Genomic DNA, 24,340 nt, shown 5'->3' with positions numbered 1-24,340 from the left:
GCGCGCGCAGTCGGCGTCTGTCCCCGCCACTCGGCGCTCTCTTGGCACACACAGCCGCACGCAGTGAGCGAGAGAGAGAGAGAGAGAGTGAGAGAGGGAGAGAGAGAGAGAGAGAGAGAGAGAGAGAAAGAGGGAGAGAGCGTCGGCGTCTACTGCCCCTGGATCGAGCGCTACGCCGCCGACAAGTACGCCAGCAGCAGTCGCAGTCTGCTCGCCCATCGCTCGTCACCGCCGCAGTCCTCTCGTCGCCTCCTCGGTGTTTTCTTTCGAAGCGTCTGCGATCCTGTCTCTCCTCGCTTTTTCAGGTACGTATCGCTCAGCTGCCGTGTGCACGTACGCAAGGCAGCTTGTCGCGGAAGTCGCCATCTCGGCGATCGATGTGCTCTCTTTGGCTCTTCTCTCGCGCATTGTTTCTCTCCCGGTGACAAGTGCCGTCTCTATACCCGTACTCTCCTCGGGTGCACGAGTAGCGAAATGGCGGGGGATGGATGAGAGAGAGAGTGAGTGAGTGAGTGAGTGAGTGAGAGAGAGAGAGAGAGAGAGAGAGAGAGAGAGCGAGAAGGGCACTGATTCGTCGCGTTTGCGAAACGTCGTTCGATCTCGAAGGGTTGGCACAGCTCGCTTCCTTCAACCCGGCCGCCGCGGAAACAGACGGTCGTCCTCGTGCGACATCGCGACGTTGACGCGCGCGACAATTAATATATGGAGCTTCTCGGACGGAATGTAAACGCTACTGGCATTTCGGGGCGATCGCGGGAGAGGCAATCAGCCGCGAGAGTGATGCCGCAGGCGGAGCTTGATCCGAGGCGAAGCGCGCCGCTCCTCGGCTGGTGTCAGCGCGTCGCGGTCCGCGGAGTCCGGCGACGGGGCCGTCGACGAGGGGCCAGTCGCCCAGTCTTCCTCGGGCGCGACGTTCCCCACCGCCGGAGATCGTCGCGACTAGAGCGATCGACGGCACCAGCGCCAGCCGAAATATCCGCAGCGCTGCGCGATAAACACCTATGCGCGCCTATCCTCGGTCGCCACCCCTTTCGCGCGAGAGTGCAATGCTTTAGCTCGAGCATCGGCATGAACGTGGGAGTGCCTCCGAGATCGCGAGCTTTTTCTCGCTTCTCTACCTCTTCCCTCGTTGCCCGACGAGCGTCCGACGAGTTGTCGCCATTGTTTACTTGCGCCTTATTGTTTTGTTAATTCACGCTCCGTGCCCAACCAAGCGGCTTTATCGGATTGCCATCCACTTTGTGCCGAGTCTTTTTTTCTCTCTCTCTCTCTCTCTTTTATTTTAATTGGATGCCTCGATTGCACTCCGCGATTGGGAAAAATGTTAATTGAAATTTGCCACGGGGGCAGAGAGGATTCGGTCGGACACGCGGCATTGTGCTTTTCTTAACGCATGACGCGTCGAAAGGCGGCTCTTAATCGATGCGAGGCTCGCGTCAGCTAAGCGTGCCCTCGAAGACAGTCGTCGGTCCAGGGGAAACAAGGCAGGTGTCGATTCCTGAACGCAGCTTTCCTCCTACGCGCGATTCCACTTTTCAATGGCAACGCCGAGCTTAATATCTTCCCATTTTTTTTTATCTTACAAGTTTTCGTTGACCTTTCAAGTCTCTCTCGGCTGCCTTGCGCCATCCCTAATCTATCCAACAGCTAAATGATGTTTGTACGACATATCTGTTTAGATTTTCCCTCTCTCTCTCTCTCTCTTTCGCTCCAGAATGCTATAACTACTCTATATACGATGGGAAAACAAATAACTTTGCACTCGCTATCTTATCGTACATTTAATTCACGTGATCATCGACGCGCGCAGTTTTATTATTACTCGCTTGTACTATTTTAATTGACGAACGCGCCGTTACGACGCCGAATATTGCGCCGTCGGTCGCGAAGCGCACCGATAGCCAGCAGCAAATTGTACGGGCGGCGAGTCCGCGCGGCGGCCGACGACCGAGAGCTTCGCCGATATCCGCGGTCGCGGCGTAAAAGAAAGCTCGCGGCCGCGTGTCGACGATCGCGAGCGTAGGCAAACGGCGCCCCTCGAGGGCCGATCGATCTTGCCCGCCGCGGGAAAAGGCATACGGTAAATCGCCCGCGACCCTCCTCGCGTCTCGTATCGTACGAGACGTCCGCGAAGGCGCGCCCTACGCTGCCCGCTACCTTCGTCGTCCCTGCGGGCGGAAGTTTTCGCGCCGCGCGTGGATCGATTATCTATATATGTGTGTCTTTTTTTTTCGTTCTTCGCGACGGAACGATCGCACTGCCGTCGATGAATGGGGCCCTCTTTTCTCGCGAGAAACAACGAGCGTCGCTGTTTACCCGTAGGCGGTCTGTCGATACAATCCGCCGCGCATCGGAACGTCAGCTGCACTTTTCTCTTTGCGAGCAATCCAAGTTTTCTCTTTTTCTTTTCGTCCGCGTTATAGACGAGGATAACGTTTTCCATTGGAAACCATATCAAACACGCCCGATTACTATTCCCTACACTAGAAAAGCCCTCCGACCGTCGAACGTCACAGCCGCCCCCCCGCCTCCGGGCGGAACACGGGGAGAAAGAAAACCCCTCGCGCAATCAGAGCAGTCGTCCCCGTGAAATATGAAAAAAAATCAGCATCGTCGTTGGCCATTATCTCACTTCGCAATCACGAAAAAGAGTCGGATCCTGCAGGGATAATGAAACGACGGCTGCAGTGGTAGTCGAACGGGGAGGGGGTGGAGCGAGATTGTCGATATATGTATACTCGACCTGAATGTCGCGCGGATAAAAAAGAAGAGATAATGCGCTGCAAGGAGTCCGTCCCTGGGATATTAAAATAGACTCTCTCGCTTTCTCTGGTGCTTCTCTTTTCTCTCTCTCTCTCTCTCTCTCTCTCTCTCTCTCTCTCTTTCTCTAGACTCGCTTGGCTTTTTCTCCCTCGTTAGTTTTATTATATCAACGTCGAGAAGCGCATTTGTTATTTGCGTTTGATCGCCGTCGGGGAGACGCGCGCGAATTTAGTTTCGCATAAATTACGCTCTATAGCCGAGCGACGAGGTGTCCCCTCCGACGCAACGAAATCATTTTCAGGAAAGAGCTTTATAATCGAAACTCCAGCGCGAAAAGGGAAAAAAGAAAACAACTAAATTCAATCCACCGCGGCTCGGGAAGAAACTGCAAGCAGCAACAATTGGAACGTGCCGTACAGAAGCAAAAGTCGATTTGATACCTTCCGAGGTGAGGTTCATGAAATATTCCGTAGCAGTGTCTGGAGTTGAGGTGTCGCGCGACGAATCCTTCATTTGCCGTGCAATTAAATGCGAATTCAATTGCCAGCGAGAAGATAAAGAGAAGAACTCGTTTTAATTCTCGCGAGTGATGAACCAAGAGAGAGAGAGAGAGAGAAGAATAAAAAAAGAGCGTTTCCAAGGATAGAATCGCCGAAGATAATGTCCGGGATCGTAAAGCATCCTGAAGGCCCGCCGAGATCGCCCGAAGGTCCCAGTCGCGCGGAACTCGACGGGCCCCATCTCCCGGTAGAAAAACAGCGCCGAGCGCGCGCGAAAAAAGGACTCGCGTATTCGGTGCACGAAGCGAAGCTAAGGAACGAGGGAGAGAAAGAGACGAAGGCGAGCGCCCATGTGTATTTGCGCTCATAACGCAGACAGATAGCTTTTTTAAGACTGCCTTCCGGCAATCAAGCCGAATATTTGCCGGAAGTCGACGCTCATTGACTCCGCTCTCTCTCTCTTGCTGCGCGCAGCGCGGGGAAGGAGAGCGAGAGAGAGAGAGAGATCGTTGTCATCGTCGCCAGACGCGACATGCATTAGTCAATGACGACTATGTGCTGTTGATGCTATCAGTTCTCATCTACGCAGAGCGATACGCTAATTGCGCGCTTTCCGCGAATCCCATCTTGCCTCCTTCTCGTTGCTTGCGAAAGAGAGAAGAGAGAGAGAGAGAGGATTACGTCGCCGCTGAATTTCCGTTACCGTTCGCATTCACGGCATCGGATCTCGCGCTGCTCTTCCCACTGCAGATTGCGTCGCGCGCGAGTCTCCTTGAAACGATCGTCGCTATTCACAAAGCGCCGGCGAGCCTTCGAATTTCAATTTCATGCGGCGAGTGAGAGCTTCTCATTTGGACAGCAGTGGCCACTAATCGCGGCTCGCCGAGCGCGAATAAACGCGCTCTTCGAACTATAGCTGGGTGCGCGCGGAATATTCGAATAAGACGAGCGAGGCTCGGCACGGGTGCGCGCCACGCCGGCGAAATGTCGATCCCCACCGGAGTTCAACTTTTTTAATAAGACTCGCGCGCGGCCATTGTCTTAATCGAAAAGGGATTCCCGCGGAGCCTCGCGTGTCGTATGAAAATTTCAAGCTCGCGCCAAAGTTGGCCGGCGGCAACTTTGTCCCGCGCGAAACTCCTCGGGGCCGGGGGAGACGAGTGAAAAAAAAAAAGAAAAAAAATCAATTCGCGCAATAACTATAAAAACTCGGGGAGAAGCTCGACGACGACGACGACGAACTCCGTGTCAATAAAGCCGTCGGCTTATTACCGCCCGAGAGGAGGCAGAAAAAAAGAGAAAATCTGGCTCGCTTTCGCGTCGTTGGCTTACGGCCAACCGGGGAAAATTGGACGAAAAAAAAAAAAGAGAAAAATTCACGCCCCAGTACCATTAGGTTATTCAATTGGCGCTCGCGCTCGCCGATGTTCATTATGCCCGAAGAGCTTTCTCTCTCTCTCTCTCTCTCTCTCTAGGCTAAATAAAAATTTGCGCGCGTGACAAATCCGCTCTTTATTTTTTTTTTTATTTTGTTTCCGACGCACCGGAAGAACTTTGTTTTATTTTTTCACGTTCCGACGATTGATGCGGATCGAGCAAGCGGTGGGAATTTCAAAATATATTTTCTTTTCCGTTGAAAGACACGACTTTTTTTTTTATTTTAATTTTAACGCGCGCGATCGATTTCCAAAGTCATTATTATGGAAATCGACTTTTCGCCTGTTACTCCAGTTCTACAGCACTTCATCGTAAATTATGCCAACGATAACGTTTTGATATTCCAGAGAAAATTTAGGCGGGAAAACTTCGTTATCACGGAACTATTATACAATTAAGAGGAAAAAAGGGATTTCCAATGCTGTTTTATTCCCGCGTAATATTGTTGGTTAGTGAAAGCGTGACATTCGTTTTAACGAATCTTATTTATGAAACAAGCAAAAAGACAAAAGAAGGAAAAGTTCTTTGTCGCGGTATCAATTTTCACAGCGCACGCGAATACAGTCCATCGTTAAGCTTAGCTCGGTGCAAAGTAAAAAGAAAAAAAAAAAGCGATGGAGAAAAAGAGAGGCGCGAAGCTTCGAAAGAGAAAAGAAAGCTACTTTGCGCTCGCACGCGACTTGGGCAGTAGCCTCGAATACACTTGTCGCCTCGGCGCGCCAGCTCTCGGCGAGCGTCCGCGCGACCGCGTGATTCGGATAAGCCGCTCGCCCTGGCGGAGAAAGAGGAGGTGGGCGAGCGACAACGGCTTCCGATGCTTTCGACGTATCCACGCGTGTGACGCCGCGAGCCGCCCCTATGAATATTCAGGCTCGCTTGCGGCTAGCGTCCATCTCGTTGCTCGTACAGGCCCGAGTGGGGGCATGTATGGGCGCGCTCGAATTTGCAATTCGCCAACCGATATCCGTACCATGTCTGTGTATGTGCTCTGGACGGATCGAACGTTATGATATACACTCGCTCACTCTGTCTCTGTATGCTCACAGACGCTGCATGCGTGGACAAGATGCGGTCTGGCGCGCGAGCTTCGTCTTTTTTTTTTCCGACGTACGGGGTGTGGTTGAATATGCATCTCACTGCGCGCACCGTAGGCAAGGCTCGATGAATCTTTTTTGCAATTCACGCGCTAGTTTCGTCGACAGATACAGTATGGTTTCGCTGCGCGAGCTCTGATTTATATGTGATGCCGTTGGTGATATTTTGACGCGAAATACAGCGATTCCCAACGCGCTTTTTTCAGTCGAAATTCGGAAAGAAAAACATAAAAACTGAAGGCTAGGGAAGGAGTAAAAAAAATCCGAGCACAAAATTAAAAGCTCGGCTTCTATTGCGGAAGGGCCGCAAAAGAATTAATGCTACGCGATCGCATAAAATAATTATAAAATTCAGTCAGCCGCGAGCGATCGATCCTTCTCGCTCGCTCTCTCTCTCTCTCTCTCTCTCTCATTCCGCGGTGCGGTAAGTCATAATAATATGTTTTACGAGTAGCGCCCGCCGATCAGCGAAGCGGCACGAAACTCGGATATGCCGTGGGCCACATGCAAGGACTCCTCGGGCTCCTCAAGAACGATTATTATTCCTTCCTCGGATCAGCCCGATAACGATCTCGCGGAGTTGGACTCTTCGGAGCCGCGTGGCGTCCCCGTATACGAGAGTTTCGCGTGCCGCGACACGCAGTCGCGATCGCGCGCCGATTACGCCTACTGAACGATACGACCGTGACACAACGCAAAAATAGGAGCAATTACGCCGCGCGAGAGAGCCTCGATATTTTCCGGAGATAACCGGAGCTGCGGGCCCACTAATAGTCATTGTCTCTCTTTATTTCGGCTCGCCGCGCATCGACGAGCGCGTCCAGTCGCTCGGGCTCGACTCGCGTGCCAACGAAAGCTCGCTGCAGGGAAGCAGCCTAGCGCAGGCGAGTCGAGCTGCGATCCCTCACGCTCGGCCGCCGTATACAATGGAGCGGAGGATAAAAGAAAAGAAAAAAAAGATGGCCTGCTTCCCTATTAATTAAAATCAGTTTGCCCCGAGCGCGCTCGATCCAAGGTCTGCTCCATCAAGTTTAAACGAGAGCCTAGAGTGGCAACGATGCGCTTCTCTTCTCTTCTGTGTGTGTGTGTGTGTGTGTGTCTCTCTCTCTCTCTCTCTCCGCTCTCTCGCTCGTGCTATGCGCGCGTTTATTTTCGAACAAAGCATTCGCTGCCCGTACAAGTGTGTAGCCGGAGCTTTCAGAGTGGGACGTTGCGCATGGCACTTCCACTGACTTTCTCTCTCTCTTTGGCTCGCTCGAGCTCGTTAGATCCGCGTATAAACAACCCTTGAAAAATTTCGCCAGCGCTGAACGAGCTGCCGGTTCGAGTGAGAATTGGCTAGGGTGCGCGCGCTCTTCACCGGCACTCGGATGGGATGCGAAAGAGCGAAGCGTCGACCGATTATGGTCGGGCTTTCGAGAGGAATCGCCGCGGAGTGCGGCAAGCGCGATGCAGATGCGGCGCTCAACCTTGCCGATAAGATATTGGCAATTGTGCAAACGACGCGGCTACGCCGCGGATCGCAACGGCACGCGCATAATATTGACACTGGCGGCTATCCGAGCGAGACGAGCTACAGCCTCGGCGCAAGGAGCTTGTCCTCGCGGTCGTCGACCCGTGTCCGATGCACCGCGCGGCGACGACGCGAGGGTGGCAAAAAAGAAGGCTCGCGCGCGCGCGAGAGAGAGAGAGAGAGAGAGAGAGAGAGGCTCTCGTCGTCGGATGGCTGTTAACGAAGAGAAATTGCCGCGCGCGGGCATCAATCCCAACGACGAGTGAGAGAGAGAGAGAGAGAGAACGCGCGCGCGAGTCTGTGTGTGCGCGCAATCTAATCTCGAGTGCAAGGGTGAAAGCGCAACGACAGTTCTATTCTCGCACGTGTGCACTGGCGACGCTTCTTTCCCGCCGGTTTCCGCGTCAAGGAGATACGCTCGCGACAGAAATATACCGTGTCTCGTAATCGCGACCCGCTTAATCACCGACATGCGCGCGCCTCGCATCGCCGCAGTTCCCCGAATGTCAAGTGTCCCATTGTTGCAGAGGCCCGATGATGAAGCTCTGGTGGATTCTGCTGCTGGCGGGAGTGGCGCTGCCGATGCTGGTCGGCGCGACGAGCGACGCCGAGTCCGATATGTGGGAGGACGACGACGACGACAAGGACACCCTCGTGCGGCAAGTCCGCGGCACCAAAGGTAACCGAGTGCCGCTCGCAACTTGGCGCTGTGATGTCCCGCTTTGCGCCGACTATCCCCCGCCCCGTTTACACGGACTAGGTCGCGCGGCCTCGCCGCGACTCGCCGTACATCCGTGATTGCTTACGACGCCGGCTTTCCTGTGCGCTCCTCGAGGCAGAACCGCACAACGACGGACAGTAGCTCAGACGTAGTGTCCACTGTTTTCAGGAAACAATGGCAATGGAAACTCGCAAGCGTGCCGATACAACAAGGGCCAGTGGTCGGAATGCGACCACAAGACTAACATGAGAACTCGCACGCTGACTTTGAAAAAGGGCGACAAGACTTGCGAGCAGACCAAGGCTATCTCTAAGAAGTGCAAGAAGGACAAAGGTAAGCTTGTCACTCGCCGAGTGCGCGCTGATCGACAGTTTTTAGAAAAACAAGATCTTGATTGAAATTCGCCTCGACAGCCTGTCGGTACGAGAAGGGACAATGGAGCAGCTGTATCAATCAGGTTATTACGCGAGTGGACAATGTCAAGTCGACCAGTGATCCATCGTGCGACAAGACGCGTCGCATGACCAAGAAGTGTAAGACTGAAAATGGCGGCAAGAAAAACAATAAAGGTGTGTAATAATGTTTGTAATCGAAGCATTCGTTTATTTTCATTTATTTATTTTCAACGTCGCATTCTTCAACATAATCTCGTTGTTTGACAGATCGATCAAACAAAAAAGGAAACAAGCAGCAGCAACAGCAGCAGTAAAACAACCAACGATTTTCCGAAAGCGCCCGGGCATAGATCCATCAAAAAGACGACGAAGACGAGAGTCGCGACTGTCAGCATCCATCGAATTTCGGCGCTTCAACAATCGCGAAACGTGTAAATCCATTCTCTGTGGTCGATAATAAATAATTATTTCTTCAGACAAACAACAAACAAAAAGGTTAAAAGATCGTTTATCCTCGTCCTCGTATAAAACTCTAGCGTGTAGGCAGTTGATAAGTGTAGGTCGACTTTTTCCTCCTCAGTGTGTCTACTGTAATTAAAAAAAAAAGATACCAACATTTTTGACCGCACTTTGAAAAAGAAAAACAATTAGTATGTGTAAGAGATTAAGCGGCGCGCGCGGTCGTGTTTAAAATAATGAAATCAAAGTTGTACAGCGAAATGTTGAACCGCGACGTCAAATCATGTATCTTCCATCAGATCTTTTTCCGCATTGTAAACGACGAATGAAGCTGCCGCCATCCTTGTGCGGACAGCTTTATTTTTTGTATTTTCATGCCCCACCCTCCTCGTAGGCTTTAGACTTATTCTTCCGTAGATGTTATATCGCTCTTATAATAAAAAAGAAACTTGTAAATCTTTTTTGCGACTTTTGTTCGTCTGACTAGTAACAACTTTGTGCTGAATTCGACTCGAAAAAACAAATCTATGAAAACTATAAATGAAATATACCGACGACGTGTTTCGCCACGCAGATTCATCTTCAGTTGAGAACCAAAGCTCAAGACAAATAATAGTTTAACAAAACACTGCACAACGTATATACAGCGCGTACTTACGGTATTTTGCACTGCACTTATTCGTTTCCTTCTTTTCTCTTTGCTCGTCTGTCCGCGTTTTATTTCATCTCATTTCGTTCCAAGTGCGATCGTGCACGGGTCGCAGACAACTTGAAAAATATATCCAACCCTCCCTCTTGAAATCGTGTTTTTATTATACAATATGACAAAACGGTGTACGCCGATGACGCGATGCAAATATCTTTTTACCGATGTATTTCACGAAATAAAAAAATAACCGAGTAAATAAACAAAATATATAAATATATATAAACAATAAAAGACTGTACGAGCGATTTGTTCATTTTGCATTCGCGTCGCGTACCGGTTGAGCACAAAAATCAAAGCAAAAATGTAAGAGAGAAACAAAAAAGGTTTTCAAATGAAAATATAAGTCATTCAACGAGAAACTCATCAAAATATGTGTCTTCTTCGCAGAGCAGATATGTCAAAGGTGTTTTCTCGCGCGGTTTTCTCAATTTAAAGGGATACGTGTTATTTGTGCATAAATAAAAAGTAATGAATGAAGTGATAATTAAGTAGAGAGGAAAAAAAACGAATGAAAATGTAGCGGCTGGCATTTAATTTGTACGTCCGAGTGATTATATAATCGATTGTCAAATGTATACGATTTGTTGTACGAAAATTTTCAAATCTTTTATTATTGTGTACGATTGAATAAAAAAAAAATGAGAAAAATGAAGGTTTTTCAAAAACTTCTGCGTCGAACGTACAAATGGAGCAGCGAGTGTAATCCTTAAATCAAAAGAAATATATAAAAAAACAACAAAACAAAAAATAATAAGCAAGCTGATAGTGAATGCAAAAAACTTTTATTAGTCCTCCAAGTTTTTAGCTGGTAGATGGAATTGTAGATGACAATTAAAGAAAACAAACGCCATATCATTCAAAGTAAAAGTTTATCAAATAGCCTACATAAGAATAGTATTTACCTATGTTCTGCATGGAGAAAAATGAGCAAACGTCCCCCTTTTAATCGATATCTTTAGACGTCTATTTACGAATTGTAGATCAAAATCGCGCGAGCATCAAAATGTTGCGCGTTTCGCGAGAGTTTTTTTCTCATATAAATATATATAAATATCGATGTAAGAGTCAGTGCGACATTCGTTAAGAATGAATCGTTGTGAAAAAGTTTTTTCGATGTCTCTTTCTAACGCATTGTAACATAGCTTACGATGTTTTTTCGACTAGGAATTCAACGAACGAAGAAATGAAAAAGAAAACATTATTTTATTGAACATACGTGTTTTTCTGATAACATTACAGATTTCAACAAATAAAATTAATGTTCGAATTCGATTCTTAGTTGTAACTGATAGAGATGCGAGAGAGATAAAAAAGACAATGATTCTCGTCGTTGCACTGTTACAACGATAATCAAAATAAACATGGAAAGAACATCGGTGTTTTGTGTAGCATTTAAATTGATAATTCGACAAGGATAGGTCTGTGATCCAAGTGATAAATTTCCGAAAAAAATAGCATTGTTACACTACATATACTTTTGGAATGATTAATTGCAGGTGGTTTTTGTTACACAAGCATTGGACGGATATATATAAACCAACATTATCCTGCTCGAAATGCAAGAGGCTTTTTTTTACGAATGGTTTCATGGTAATTATTGCGTATGAATTCTATATTTTCAAGCTATAAAAACTGTTGATTACAAAAATGCATTTTATACACCTCAATGCTCTTTTAAATTCATTTATTTAATTTATTAAGTGAATTCATTACATTATATTATATAACTGCGCATCTATAAAATGAAAGTGTAACCCATTACACATGTAATGAAAATCCAATGTTGTCAATAAAACTTAAAATTATGTAAGAATTAATCTTTGCCTCATTTACCAGACGTCCTGTTCGTTTGGTTCATGTAAGACACCATTAAATATTCAATATTTAATAATAATAATACATGTTATTTTCAATGTTTAAAAATTCATGTGTATGTACATACAGAATAATAGAATGATAAATTATATGGTATAATAGATATGTAGTATTTGCATCAACTGCAGGATTGATTGCTCATTGTTTGAATATTTGATAATTAAAATAACGCACGAATAAATCATTCAAGTACCTTTCGTTTTAAAAATTAAAAATTGATGAAATTGCTATTAATTTATTTTCATTAATAGCTATTGATACGATTAACTATCCTTTGATATAAGTGATAACATAACAAATCAAAGTATTTACTTAAAAATTTATATATGAAGTAGATTTAACGAATAGAATACTTGCAGGAAGTAAAAGCGAAGTTATACATCTTCTAAGTCCTGTGCGCGAACCATACTTGAACAACAGATTCCCATCCATCAGTTGTCGAACAATTTTACTTACTACTATTCAACAAAACTTGAAAATAATGTATGTCATTTAAAAAATGTTGAATAAACTGAAAAGCTCGAGAATTCGAGCTTTTGCAAAGGTCTACTAACTTTCTAATGATAAATGCATCAACAAAAATTGTCAGTCATGTGAGAAATAATTAGTTGTCTTATTTCTCGGGCGTCGAATCCTTAGTTTAATAAATTACGTACGTAATATTTTTATTTCATAAAGTTTTATTTTATTTTTAACGGCTATAAAAGTGATACATAAAGAATAAATATTTTTTTATCTAGCAAATATGCTAGATATAGTATATAAAAGATTACAAAATTTAATACAAATATGTTTAAAAAATCTTGTATAAAAGTCATACTAGAAAAATGTATTCTTGGACGGTTTTATAGAAATGTATTTTATGCTACACATTTTTCAGATTCAATAACTTTACCAGGCAGTTTGATGAAAACATACTTACAAAATTTCTTATGTTGGTGACCAATTCCATATTTTCTTGTTCAAACAACTTAAAATTATATCATAAATTGCTTTGAGTTTTTAATGGAAAGTAAGCAGTAAACTTAATTAAACATTCTCTTTGCTGCAACTTGTAAGCATAAAAAATACTTTTTACTACTTTACATTAACATCTATTCATGGACGGAATCGTTGATTAATGCACATAAGCAAACTTTTTGTCAAAAGTCAACTACATAATAATTCAATTTTTAGTTTCTAGAGAGATAAGATTATATTAAAATTGAGATTCTCATTGCTTACAAAATCTACAAACAGGCATATTTGTGTGTGCTAATTTTAGGCACTTGGTTTGTATTAATCATTTCATTCTACTGAGACTGACAATTCACGAGTGTATGACCTACCTTCCCAATCTTGCTCATCAGGCAGTGCCTGATGTCTCAATTTACAAAGACGTGAACCACTTTTGAGTATATACATTATTACTCCCACAACAAAAAGTGTTAAAATAGCACATGCTGGCCAAAATACGTGAAAAGACATTTTTAATAAATTATTTGTGCTGCAGTCAAGATTTCACAAAGTCTCAAAAAATAATTAGATATCACTCTCTCGTTTCTGAAGTTCCATATACTGTTGTGGCTGGTAATGAGTTTCTGGTCGTTCAATTATTTCAGGATGATACTGAACCTCTTCGTGGGTCACAGCTTTGTATACTTTGATACCTTCTTCAAGTTCAGTTAAATCTAGTGGTGGATTGTTATGAGGTGTAACTGTCCAGAGAGATTGAATCCAACGATTACCTATAAACATCAAGTATTATTTGATAACTCATTGGCATGTATTTTCACAAAATTGTAAATGTTTGTGATCACTTAAACTTACCTGTATTTCTGTCGCGCCAGTAAGCACGGTATTGCGAACAGTAACAAAAAGTTACATTCAAAATTATCAAAAAAAATCCAATCACAGAACAAATGCTAATTGCTACGTAGAATGGGCTGAAGTCTCCTTTAATCCTGTTCTCTTCACTGAAGTAAGAATTATTTTTATAAGCCTCGCGATCGTCTAGAATAGACATTTCATAAACTTACTCTTACTTCTGAAAAATAAATAAAAATGAAAATTATTTACATCTAATCATCAATAAAACTACGCAGATTATCCATTGTTTGAAACATCCAGACATAATTTAAATCGATATTTCAATTCACTCAATTTAAACAAATCAAAATTCGTATAATTGCCGAGAAGCAAAGCTGCGTCAATAAACTGCAAGTCTTAACGTTATTCAATTTTACTAATTGAATTATAAAAGCAACGACAAAGCCTACAACAGTCCGCTAACGATCTTCTAACTGCGAGCACACAGTAGCTAAGAAAATTTCATTGGCACTTACCTTGGTATCGACACGACGTTCACCAGGTCGTTCTCCGCTACATTAGGGTCGCGCCCACGATGGCAATTAACTGGTAAAATGGAATGATTGTCTGATCCGATTGTGGTGCTGGCACATACGACAATCAAGTTGGGCGTGCCGCCGCTGTGCTGACTTATCCACATTATACAGAAGGTGTGTGTGCGTATGGTGGGGATGGACGCGTGGATGCGGCATGAAGCATAAAAAACACTCAAGGTGGATTAACGAGAGCCCGCGCTTTCGACAGGTGCATGCACTATATGTAGAGTATATTCTGACACTTTTTTTTTAGTTTTGATATAAAAATTATACATTATACATGCATTTCCGTTTTGTACAAAAATTAACAATTTTCAATAAATTAATTATAAATTATTTTTTTTTTTAATTTGCTAATTTGTTACTTTTAGTACATTGCCTTTTTTCATAAGTTGCTACTAAGCACATGTTTTCTAATGTACTATTAATACTTGTGTAATGTAAGAGACTGCCAGTGAACCCTAAGTCTTTCAAGTACTCTAGCCGACCCCAATTGAGTAAAGTTTTTGCTTTACGTCCTGTGGCTTCCCTTTCAGAGTCTTCATTGTCTGTATACAATTTATTGCTACATGTTGCCCAACTAGCAATTTTACAAAGAATTGGAAAATCATCCTTTGTAAAACCTTCATTTTCCAGGTAATTATGACCAACATAATCTGAATATATACATTGATGATGGCAGCAAAATGCAATAACTATGCCAGTTTTTGTGCCTACTGTGTCAGGGATTGCATTTGTTATGCATCTCAGAGCCAAGTCTATGAAATCACAAATAAATTTTGAAACCCAAATAAATTTAAAAAATTTAAATGAAAAAATAAAGATTTACCTGTAGCTGCACCACAGACGTGCTTGGCTACTCCCACCCAACATTGCTTTTCCTTAACCTCAGGAATATCACTTAATTTCAAATCGGCAATGTCTGCTCTAACTCTGACAACTTTAATCTTAGAATTCTGGTCTTTCAATTTATTATCCAATTTATGTCTGTGATTAGAGCGGTCAACCAACAAAATTGAAGAATTAGTTTGATTTTTCATTGCTTGTGCTAGCCAGTATGACAATTTACCTATAATGTCTTCTTTTATAGTAATTGTATAAATTAATTTAAATTTAGATAGAAAAATATAATACATACCACGACCAGCTCCAAATTCAATAAAACACGTATTTTCGTGAATTAGGTTAGCTTGTTTTAAATGTCCTAACAGAGATGCTGTTTGTTTCAAATGCCTTTTGGCTTCTCGACCATTAATTGGATTTTTCAATTCTTGTTCTAATACCTCATGGTTCAGTATTTTCTCTGGTATCTCTGGTAACTTGACTAAAAAATAAATTACATCAATGATGATACAATCTCAATTAAAGTTAAAATTTTTAAAGCAAAGTAGGAACAAAGTATGTTTATCTTACCATATGCATTTTTTATTTTATTAAGTACACTATAAATGATACTTTTATTAACTGAAGAAAGAAAGAAAGGTATATCATCGGGAAATTCCTCTGGCTCACCTAAATTTATACCTTTGACAACATATAGTGGCTGCATATCTTGCTTATTCTTAGCATTGCAAACTTTTAAGTGTTTTTGTAGTTTAGATTGAAAACAAGTACTGATAAGAGAAGAAAGATCTATCAGTTCTTTAAAAAATTATAAAATCAAGTAAAAAATCGTTCTGTACTTTTCTTTTACTACTTACTGAGATGAATCAAGTGGACATGGTATCCTTCTTTGATTAAATTCAAGTGAAGATAAATGTTCTCCACAAAATCTCGTGTCCTTTTTCACTGTCATTCGGCAAAAGCGATTTTTTCGGTTCAAGAAAAACTGACAGTGCTTTGGATCAGTCATTGTTGTGAAAACTGAATAAAAAAATTACTGCAAAAGAAATATTACACTTTTATTATGAGAGTTTGATTTTTGTTAACGGTTATGATTTATTAATATTATAAAAATAATATTTATGATTTATCAAAACTTTTTTAAGTGAAATTCTACACTAACAAGACGTTTTCCAAAATGTTCAGATATAGGTTAGGTCGTCCAAGGACTATTCGTCAAACACAAGAAAATTTAAATTGTTGCAACTAAAGTGATATAAACGAATTATAATCAAAAATTGACGACTGTTAACAATTACTTATTAAAAATAATTGGAGCGTAAAGAGTCACAGCTGCAAAGGATCAAGTACGATCAGCAATAACTAGCAGACTATTTGTAAACGCAAATTAAAACAAAAGGAAGTTCTCAACGCGCGGCACTCGCGCTCGTGTGGTTCTCAAACGTTTACGTGAACCGTGGCGAGGCGCGAATCCATCTCGAACAAAGGGGGAGAGAGAGAAAAAAGAAGAAGCACTGTGGCGGCGGCGGCAAGTGGAAGCACCTGCACCGCGTCGTTATCCCGAGGTTTCCTCGCACGTACTGCAGTTGAGAACCACCAAGCGGCTTTTCTTTGCTCCCCGAGGATGCGCCGTCACCTCCTAGACAACGTGTGAGTGTCTGGCGTGTAGATTCGAAAAAAATGCCAGAGCGTTGTTTACTGTGGATGCTAGATAATTAGAACAGGACTAGAGTGACTTTTTTTTCTTTTACAGTTTATGGTTCCTATGAGAGGAGAAAGTAGCTACCATGGCTATAAACAACAGCTACTTTGCCATGCCTATGAACATGGATAGGGTTTGCAGGATATGTTTGTCAGAGAATACCAATTTGTCACCAATATTCTGTAACAATCAGGATACTAATAACCTTGTAGATCTACCACAAAAAATTCAGATTTGTGGAGATATTGAGTGCCACGAGCAAGATGGTTTGCCTTCAATGATTTGCGATGTTTGTATATACAAGGCTAATTTTGCTCACGAGTTCAGACAATTGTGCCAGCTCTCTGATGCTAGATTGAGACTATATTATAATAAACCTTCTAAGTATAGTACTGCCGTAAGTTTTGAATATATCTTATCCTAAAGTAGTAAAATTGTATTGTTTCACTAAAAAAAGTTTGCTTTTCAGGATCCTATTACGGAAGATGTAAAAAAGGATGAAGTATTACAAAGTGATTATTTTTCCAAGCAAGAAGTAATCAGTAGTCAGCAGTACCATGATACAATGTCAACTGAAACTTATACAACCGAACCCCAAGCCAATTCAGTTGTAACAACAATTGAATCAGCTATGCCTTCCGTTAACATATCTGTTGAAGATGAAAAATTATTTCATTTGAGCTTCGAAGAGCAAACCAAGGAGGTTGACAAAAATGTAATTGTACCTTGTGATACCCAATCAGTGACATGTACTCAAGAAATGATTCCTGTTACTACAAATTTAATCGATGATGTTTGCACCATTGAAACCAGTATGAGTACTACTGATAATGAAGTGAAAGATGAAGTTACATACTTCAACTACATTACAAAAGATAATCAAAGCATTGAACAAAACAATGATCTGGAGAAACAAACGTTATCTGACGTGGCCCAGGTAGAAAATAATTATGTAGAGCCACTGACTAGCAATAATCAAGCTATAGATGACATGAAGTTTAGATGTGAGAAGTGTTTGAAGTTTTATACAACTGAAAAAGGATTAAAAAAACATTTAGAAAGCCATGAGAATCAACATAAATGCGAGGTCTGCTTAAAGGAGTTTGTCAAGTTGGATGCCTTGGAAAAGCATAGGAACACTCACTCTACGAAACCGCACGCCTGCAAGGAATGCAACGCAAGTTTTAATAAATCCTCGAGCCTCGTGAAACACATGAAGGTTCATGTGAAATCCAGCGAGCATAAAACCGAAGTTTTTCTAACAGAGACGACAACAATAAAGAGCGACTCGGATTCGGATGACGATCAACGCGAAGAGAACGGTTTCGAGAATGCTCCAGAGATTTTCAAGTGCGACGAGTGTGGTCAGCAATGTTCAACTCTGAAGAATCTCAAACGTCACACTTTAATCCACGGCGAGAGAAAATACTCATGCACCGTTTGTAAAAAATGGTTCTTCCGTCCGGATACGTTGAAAAAGCATGCTGAGCGTCACGGTCACGGTCTACTCGACAATCTCAATGACAGCAATAAGTTGTATGAATCGGATGACGATTCATTTCCCAGTGCCGATAAGGATGTGAAAAAGGAAGACAGTGACGAAGACGGTGCAGCTACGGGCGAGTACAAGTGTCAGTACTGCGACAAGGTGGTAGCTTCGAAGAAAGGCCTTCGTCGGCATGTGGTCATGCACAAGCCCAAACCTGAGCCTGCAGTTTGTGAGGTCTGCAAAAAGGTGTATGCAAGTCGAGCTCGTCTTGCTCTTCATCAGAAAACCCATGCCAAACCGAAGGAGAAGGTACCACGAGAATACCTTTGCCACATATGCAGCAAAGTCTATCCCAGCAATTCATCTCTCACCTACCACATGCGCACTCATACGGGCATTAAGCCTCACGTCTGTAAAATCTGCAATAGTGGCTTCACCACCACGACAAGTCTAACGAATCACATTCGCATTCACACCGGGGACAAACCATTCGTTTGCCATGTTTGCAGCGCAGCTTTTGCTGTAAGCTCTGCATTCAGACGACACCTTACAAGGCACACTGGCGAAGCCAATTACTTGTGCAAAACTTGTGGCAAAGCCTTCAAACGACTGAGTACTCTGAAGGAACATACGTACACCCACTCGGGTGAGAAGCCATACGTTTGCAAGACCTGCGGTGCTGCTTACAGTCACAGCGGCAGTCTATTCGCGCATCAAAAGCGCTGCCGTGCTCAATTCAATGAAATGGTTATTGACGAACATCATCATTCACCTGTGACTGCTGCTAGCCATCATCACATTCACGTAAACAGCGTGCAGTCGGCTGTGCGCTCGCTCACTGTGATAGGCCAGATGTACTGACCTGCTGCCTAACTATCTCTATATTTTTTCATACGGACACTTTTTTTATCGTTAGTTTTTTTCGACATTGTAACATAGTTTAATAAAACATCTAAGGTTCTATTAAAATAGTTATACTTTTTTATTGTAACAAATTTTAGAAGCTAATATTTAAGAATAATGACAATTCGTCTCTCGGTTACTTGCTGCTGTGGCAAAAATCGCCTTTCCTTTCTAGAATAGCCTTTTTCCGTAGAACACGGTACCTTCGCCACACTGATGCTCGTGTTCTCCTCAGCATTATCGCTAACTCGGCAAACTTACGGTCTTGTTCATTTATATCATTTTTTTTGTTTTCTGCCTTCTTTTTCTCGTAATCTTCGACGTATTCCATAATTGTTCTATCTTCATCTGATTCGTACCTACAAATTATTTTTTATTTAGAAAAAAATAAATACTACAGTTTTGAATAGATTGATTGAATTCATACCTGCACGTTTTATGTGGTTCAAACAAGATTTTAAATCTCTGAAAAACACTGTATAGACATCTATCAGGAAGACCATGAGCTAAGCATTGTATAAATTTTCTTCTGTTGTATTGATTCAAGTAAAAGATTTTGCTTTTATGCTTCATAAAGAGGAAAGGCCTTGGATTTTTTGAATCCCAATCATTATCCTATAGCGTAATAAAGAATATTTTTAGTTTATAAGTAAATAAATCAGTTATTACTATTCTTAGTTATCTAAATACCTGACAAAATATTTTCCAGTTTCTTTTAATTTTTTTATCTTCTTCGTGACTGAATTTACCATGTTTCAATGGTATATACTCTTCAAACTCTTCTCTTTCATTGTCGGACATGGTGCGAGTACCAGCGGTACTCTCGATTTTATGTTGAGAAAGTATGGGATATCTTGCTACAACTAACATATTAGCTAATTTCTGAAACATCATGACAATCATTTAAGTTTAACATAATTACAATTTTTTGCCAAATAATTAGAAAAACAAACTAAAAATATTTTGCATTACCAATCTTTCTTCTTCAGTTGGTTTATACTTCGAATAACTACAATTCTGGCTCATTTCATTTAAATCTTCTTCCTCAGCCATATCATCAGAACTTACATTTTCCGCTTCGTGATTCGATTCAGAAAGCGACGAAGTAATTTTTCTGCACGTTCTGAGGTGCTTTTCCTTGTAGACACTTTTGTTTTTTTTGTTTTTAACTATAGGATTTGTAATTTTGAGTTTTTCTAAATTTGAAAAGAAAGATTTTTTAATAAATTTAAAAGTTAAAAGTAAAAACAATATTTTATAAAAACATAAGTTATCTGAATAATATTCAGTAAAATATAAAATATTTCAAAAAAATACTTTTATCATGATTGTCTGTTTTTATAGTTTCTTGTGTTAAACTCTTCTTAAAATCGCTTATCTTTGTACTTCGTTTCTCTTGACAATCAGATTCAGAATTGGAAGAGACAGTCTTTAATTCTTTGTTAATATCTCCTTTAGTTATATCTAAAATTGCAAATTTTAAAGTGTTCATAAAACTTTATGAAATTTATATTCACTTAAATAATATTTAGCATGTATATGAAATATTTCATAAGAATACCCTTATTAAGATTAGCTTTTTTTACATCTTGTGTTTCTTCTACATCAGAATCTGATTCATGAATTTCAATTTTCATGAGTTTTACTGCATTTCTATATTTTGATTTTACACCTATAATTCAAAAGATAAGATTATAAATTGCAAAACAAAGAAACTTATTCAATTGTTTTTAGTACGTACAAACAACTTTAAATTTTTTTTTATTAATTTTTGGCTTCACATTATTTTTCTCTGGTGATATATCTTCGGAATTTGATTTGATATCAGGAATGTTAGATTTTGAATTTGAAAGGCTTGAGTTATCATTATTTAAACTTTCATTCATGTATTTTTGTAGCCCTGTCAAGTCTAAAATATAATGTCAGTTAAAATATTTAATTCAAATCTTGTAAATACATTTTTGAACTTTAACTACCATCATCTAAATTATCGTCTATCATCAATGGTGATTCATTTGAATCAACAGAATTTGAACTTTTGTCACCATTTCCTTTCAACTGTTCAGTACCTATATATGTATAAGAAGTACAATTGGTTTAATATTTCAAGTTCTACTATAATTTTGTTGTGATACATGTATAAATAAATGAAAACCTTCTCCAGCTTTTAAATTATTTTGCCCAATCACGGACTTGTCTGTGCTGCTTGTTCTTGTTATCAGATGTTTTTTCATCAAACTCTTCGATTCTATTATTTGTTTTTTCTGATTAATTTTATTTGTAGAAGTTTCATTATCTGATTCAAATTCTGAACATGAACTATATTTTTGAATTTTCCCTGATTTTACCTTTGAAGAACCTAAAAATAAAAAATTATCAGTATTTTACAATTGTAGTAAAAAATAAAACATATTACCATAAGTTTTCCTATTTTTCGCATAATCAATTTTACGTTTCCTTAAATTCGGCATATTGCTAAAAATAACTTTTTTCAAATGACGGATATTATAAAAAAATTAATGATCAACTAGAACTTTAATAAGTAATTATTTGTTTACATTTTATAGGTTATATTTTACGAACTATATATTTATACACAACTCAATACACTTATAATAAACGTTTATTTTCTTATCACATTTTGAAACGAACATTGAACTTGAAAATTCAATTATTAACAAAAATCACAATATCATGCTATAAATTACAGATTTCACGTATAATGGTGTTATAATTCACACGTACTGTGTAATAGTACTATATAGAATAGAATGCCGAAAAACGAAACACCCTATAGCACAGCGCTCAGGAACGTTCTGCATTAGAAGACAACAGATGTTCGATAATAGATTTTTTTTCATTCCCAATTGTATAATTTTCCTAAATTATGCTGCAGTATATGCATTGAACAATTTGATATACTATTTCATTGACGGTTCATTGATTACTGCCTGTTACTGCCTCTGTAAAACTATACGTCTATACAGTTTAAATTGCCGATAATTGGTACATTGACTAATGTCAAATATTATAACTTGATAGCTGCCGGTAATACGGACACTTACCCTTTACCTCGAGGTGGAATAATGGAATTACTCTATACGAGTATATTATTTCATAAGATTGTTTTTAACAATTAAATTGATTAGATAAGACTCGGCTGTTTATAAAAAAATACGATAGGAGAAAGCTCAAATGTTCGCAGTGTGGATTACTACATTACAAAATGATAACATACAAAGTTTTATTAATTCTTTGGTTTTCTGTGATATATTCTTTTTGTGAAAACTCCTATTATAAAGGTTCTGATTCAAACATTGATGGCTTACAAATTTATGAGTTCAACAAAAGGTATGTGCCTACATGGGAAAGCTTAGATAGTAGACCAATTCCACCTTGGTTTGATGATGCCAAATTCGGTATTTTTATCCACTGGGGTGTGTTTAGTGTACCAAGCTTTGGTTCAGAATGGTTTTGGACAAACTGGGAAAGTATGTTGAAAAACATTCTTGTGTATCTTTTCTACATGTCTAATATATTTTTTTAATTATTTAAAGATGGAGTTCAAAAATATATAGATTTTATGAAACAAAATTACAAGCCAAGTTTTACATACCAAGATTTTGCTAGAGATTTCACTGCAGAATTTTACAATGCTACTCAGTGGAGTGAAATGTTTGAAGCATCAGGGGCACAGTATATTGTTCTCACAAGCAAGCATCATGAAGGATATACACTATGGCCATCCAAATATTCATTTAGTTGGAATGCAAAGGATGTTGGTCCACACAGAGATTTATTAGGTAATGAGTTAATGTAATAATTATCACAAATTTTTTAGGGTATAAATTTTCACATTTCTTTTTATTACTTTCTTAGGAGAATTAGCAACAGCAATAAGGAAAAATACAAAATTAAGATTTGGACTTTATCATTCATTATTTGAGTGGTATAATCCTTTGTATCTACATGATAAAAAAAATAATTTTTCCACTAATCTTTTTGTAACAAAGAAAGTTTTGACCGAAATGAAAGAATTGATTGAAACTTACCAGCCAGAAGTGTTGTGGTCAGATGGTGATTGGGAAACCACAGAAAAATATTGGAAGTCTAAAGAATTTTTAGCTTGGCTCTACAGTGAAAGTCCTGTTAAAGAAACTATTGTGGTCAATGACAGATGGGGGCAAAATACATCTTGTCAACATGGAGATTTTTATAATTGTCAAGATCGTTATAATCCTGGTATTTTTGTTTGTTTGTTGAATTAATAACATCAATTTATTCTGGGTACTTGAGTGATTCTTATTATATTGTATGATAAGAGCCACAATCAGGTCATATTAATCCTTAAGGAAATTAGTAAAAATATATTAATATATTCACTATATGTTAGTAAAACGAAAAGATGATTAAATCAGACATATTCTTGTGTTACTCACTTTTGATTAAGTTACCATAAAAAACAATTTAGTTTAATTAAATAATTAACCAATTAACGCGTTTTTATAGGGATTCTACAAAAGCATAAATGGGAAAATGCCATGACTATTGACAAACGTTCATGGGGTTTTAGAAGGAATGCTCCATTAGAAGATTACTATACTCTCAAAGAGCTCGTTAAAGAGCTTGTCATTACCGTAAGCACTGGTGGTAATCTCTTGATGAACGTTGGTCCAACAAAAGATGGTATCATATCACCGATTTTCGAGGAAAGATTACGCGGCATGGGTAATTAAAGAAATCACCTCGTTATTCATTTAATCTAGCTTATGCAGATATTTTTAAGGGCATTATATTCTATGACAGGACGTTGGCTAAAAACTAACGGCGAAGCAATTTATAAAACTAAACCATGGATATTGCAAAATGACACTATAAATAGCCATGTATGGTACACTAGTAGCAAAATCAATAATGATCTGTTTGCTACTCTACTTTCTTGGCCAAATAATAACACCGTAAGACTGAGTCTTCTTATTAAAACTACTAATAAAACAAAAATATCGCTTTTAAATAGCCAAGAGAACAAACTGAAAGTAAGTATTTGACGTTCCGATTTTATTTTAAAAATTATAATAATATTGAATTTGATAATGTTGAAATATTTTTTAGTGGCTTCAAAAACCAGATGCTCTTTACATCTTCTTACCAGTTATAGTTCCAACGGAAGAACCAGCTTGGGTATTGCGTTTAACTAACTTGAATGAGTGAATAATAAAAAGGACTTTTTCTATGTTCTATTTCTTTGTCTATCATATTAAAAAAGATATATTGATTCAATTCATATATCTGTATAAGTCACTTTTGTGGAAAACAAAATCGGACAGGATAGCCGTTATTGATAAGTTTACAAACTATGTTCTAAACTTTTGATAAAATATATCAAGTCGCGAATTACTAGAAATATCATTTTTCTCGGGCTGGAAGATTCTTATTCAAATGATAGCACAGATAACAAAGCTATATTCATTCGAAACGAAAAACCGGAGTAGATAGTATTTTATAGAAACTGAATACTTGGAGATTGTTACTGAATAACAATATTAAACCTAT

The 24,340-nt window shown here is 40.0% G+C and overlaps 6 protein-coding genes across 8 annotated transcripts; 3 read left to right on the top strand and 3 right to left on the bottom strand.

Annotated features, from left to right (window-relative positions):
* Positions 1-149: 149 nt before the first annotated feature.
* LOC131663900 (uncharacterized) lies at positions 150-12,020 on the top strand. The gene is made up of 5 exons (XM_058934659.1): positions 150-305; positions 7,835-7,986; positions 8,197-8,361; positions 8,442-8,597; positions 8,691-12,020. Exons 2-5 carry the CDS (start codon positions 7,842-7,844, stop codon positions 8,735-8,737), a joined length of 513 nt encoding a protein of 170 aa, XP_058790642.1. The 5' UTR covers positions 150-305; positions 7,835-7,841; the 3' UTR covers positions 8,738-12,020.
* Positions 12,021-12,854: 834 nt separating this feature from the next.
* Positions 12,855-13,925, bottom strand: LOC131663901 (uncharacterized). The gene is made up of 3 exons (XM_058934660.1): positions 13,791-13,925; positions 13,276-13,492; positions 12,855-13,193 (listed from the first exon to the last, which is right to left on the bottom strand). Exons 2-3 carry the CDS (start codon positions 13,469-13,471, stop codon positions 12,988-12,990), a joined length of 402 nt encoding a protein of 133 aa, XP_058790643.1. The 5' UTR covers positions 13,472-13,492; positions 13,791-13,925; the 3' UTR covers positions 12,855-12,987.
* A 220-nt stretch (positions 13,926-14,145) lies between these two features.
* LOC131663897 (tRNA:m(4)X modification enzyme TRM13 homolog) lies at positions 14,146-16,121 on the bottom strand. Of its 2 annotated transcripts, none has more exons than XM_058934655.1 (6): positions 15,992-16,121; positions 15,551-15,729; positions 15,264-15,463; positions 14,989-15,174; positions 14,680-14,919; positions 14,146-14,608 (listed from the first exon to the last, which is right to left on the bottom strand). In XM_058934655.1, exons 2-6 carry the CDS (start codon positions 15,700-15,702, stop codon positions 14,196-14,198), a joined length of 1,191 nt encoding a protein of 396 aa, XP_058790638.1. In that variant the 5' UTR covers positions 15,703-15,729; positions 15,992-16,121; the 3' UTR covers positions 14,146-14,195. The 2 variants fall into 2 exon arrangements, with proteins under 2 accessions (XP_058790638.1, XP_058790637.1); XM_058934654.1 differs by having other exon boundaries at positions 15,856-16,056.
* An 83-nt stretch (positions 16,122-16,204) lies between these two features.
* LOC131663889 (zinc finger protein 260-like) lies at positions 16,205-18,835 on the top strand. The gene is made up of 3 exons (XM_058934632.1): positions 16,205-16,343; positions 16,447-16,792; positions 16,865-18,835. The coding sequence occupies exons 2-3, from the start codon at positions 16,481-16,483 to the stop codon at positions 18,743-18,745; spliced, it is 2,193 nt and encodes a 730-aa protein (XP_058790615.1). The 5' UTR covers positions 16,205-16,343; positions 16,447-16,480; the 3' UTR covers positions 18,746-18,835.
* A 12-nt stretch (positions 18,836-18,847) lies between these two features.
* LOC131663892 (repetitive organellar protein-like) lies at positions 18,848-21,983 on the bottom strand. 2 transcript variants are annotated; one of them, XM_058934639.1, is made up of 12 exons: positions 21,853-21,983; positions 21,346-21,750; positions 21,204-21,272; positions 20,943-21,146; positions 20,764-20,856; positions 20,529-20,696; positions 20,349-20,459; positions 20,105-20,251; positions 19,760-19,983; positions 19,478-19,669; positions 19,215-19,402; positions 18,848-19,146 (listed from the first exon to the last, which is right to left on the bottom strand). In XM_058934639.1, the coding sequence occupies exons 3-12, from the start codon at positions 21,256-21,258 to the stop codon at positions 18,924-18,926; spliced, it is 1,605 nt and encodes a 534-aa protein (XP_058790622.1). In that variant the 5' UTR covers positions 21,259-21,272; positions 21,346-21,750; positions 21,853-21,983; the 3' UTR covers positions 18,848-18,923. The 2 variants fall into 2 exon arrangements, with proteins under 2 accessions (XP_058790622.1, XP_058790623.1); XM_058934640.1 differs by having other exon boundaries at positions 21,533-21,750.
* On the top strand, positions 21,880-24,340 carry LOC131663894 (alpha-L-fucosidase-like). The gene is made up of 6 exons (XM_058934646.1): positions 21,880-22,278; positions 22,345-22,590; positions 22,667-23,029; positions 23,297-23,515; positions 23,594-23,823; positions 23,900-24,340. The coding sequence occupies exons 1-6, from the start codon at positions 22,014-22,016 to the stop codon at positions 23,996-23,998; spliced, it is 1,422 nt and encodes a 473-aa protein (XP_058790629.1). The 5' UTR covers positions 21,880-22,013; the 3' UTR covers positions 23,999-24,340.

Source organism: Phymastichus coffea, unplaced genomic scaffold, assembly GCF_024137745.1.
Source record: "Phymastichus coffea isolate CEN01 unplaced genomic scaffold, Cenicafe_Pcof_1.1 PCOF00039, whole genome shotgun sequence".
Lineage (NCBI taxonomy): Eukaryota > Metazoa > Arthropoda > Insecta > Hymenoptera > Eulophidae > Phymastichus > Phymastichus coffea.
The sequence above is the reverse complement of the archived record's forward strand: the minus strand, read 5'-3'. Positions and strand labels throughout refer to the sequence as shown.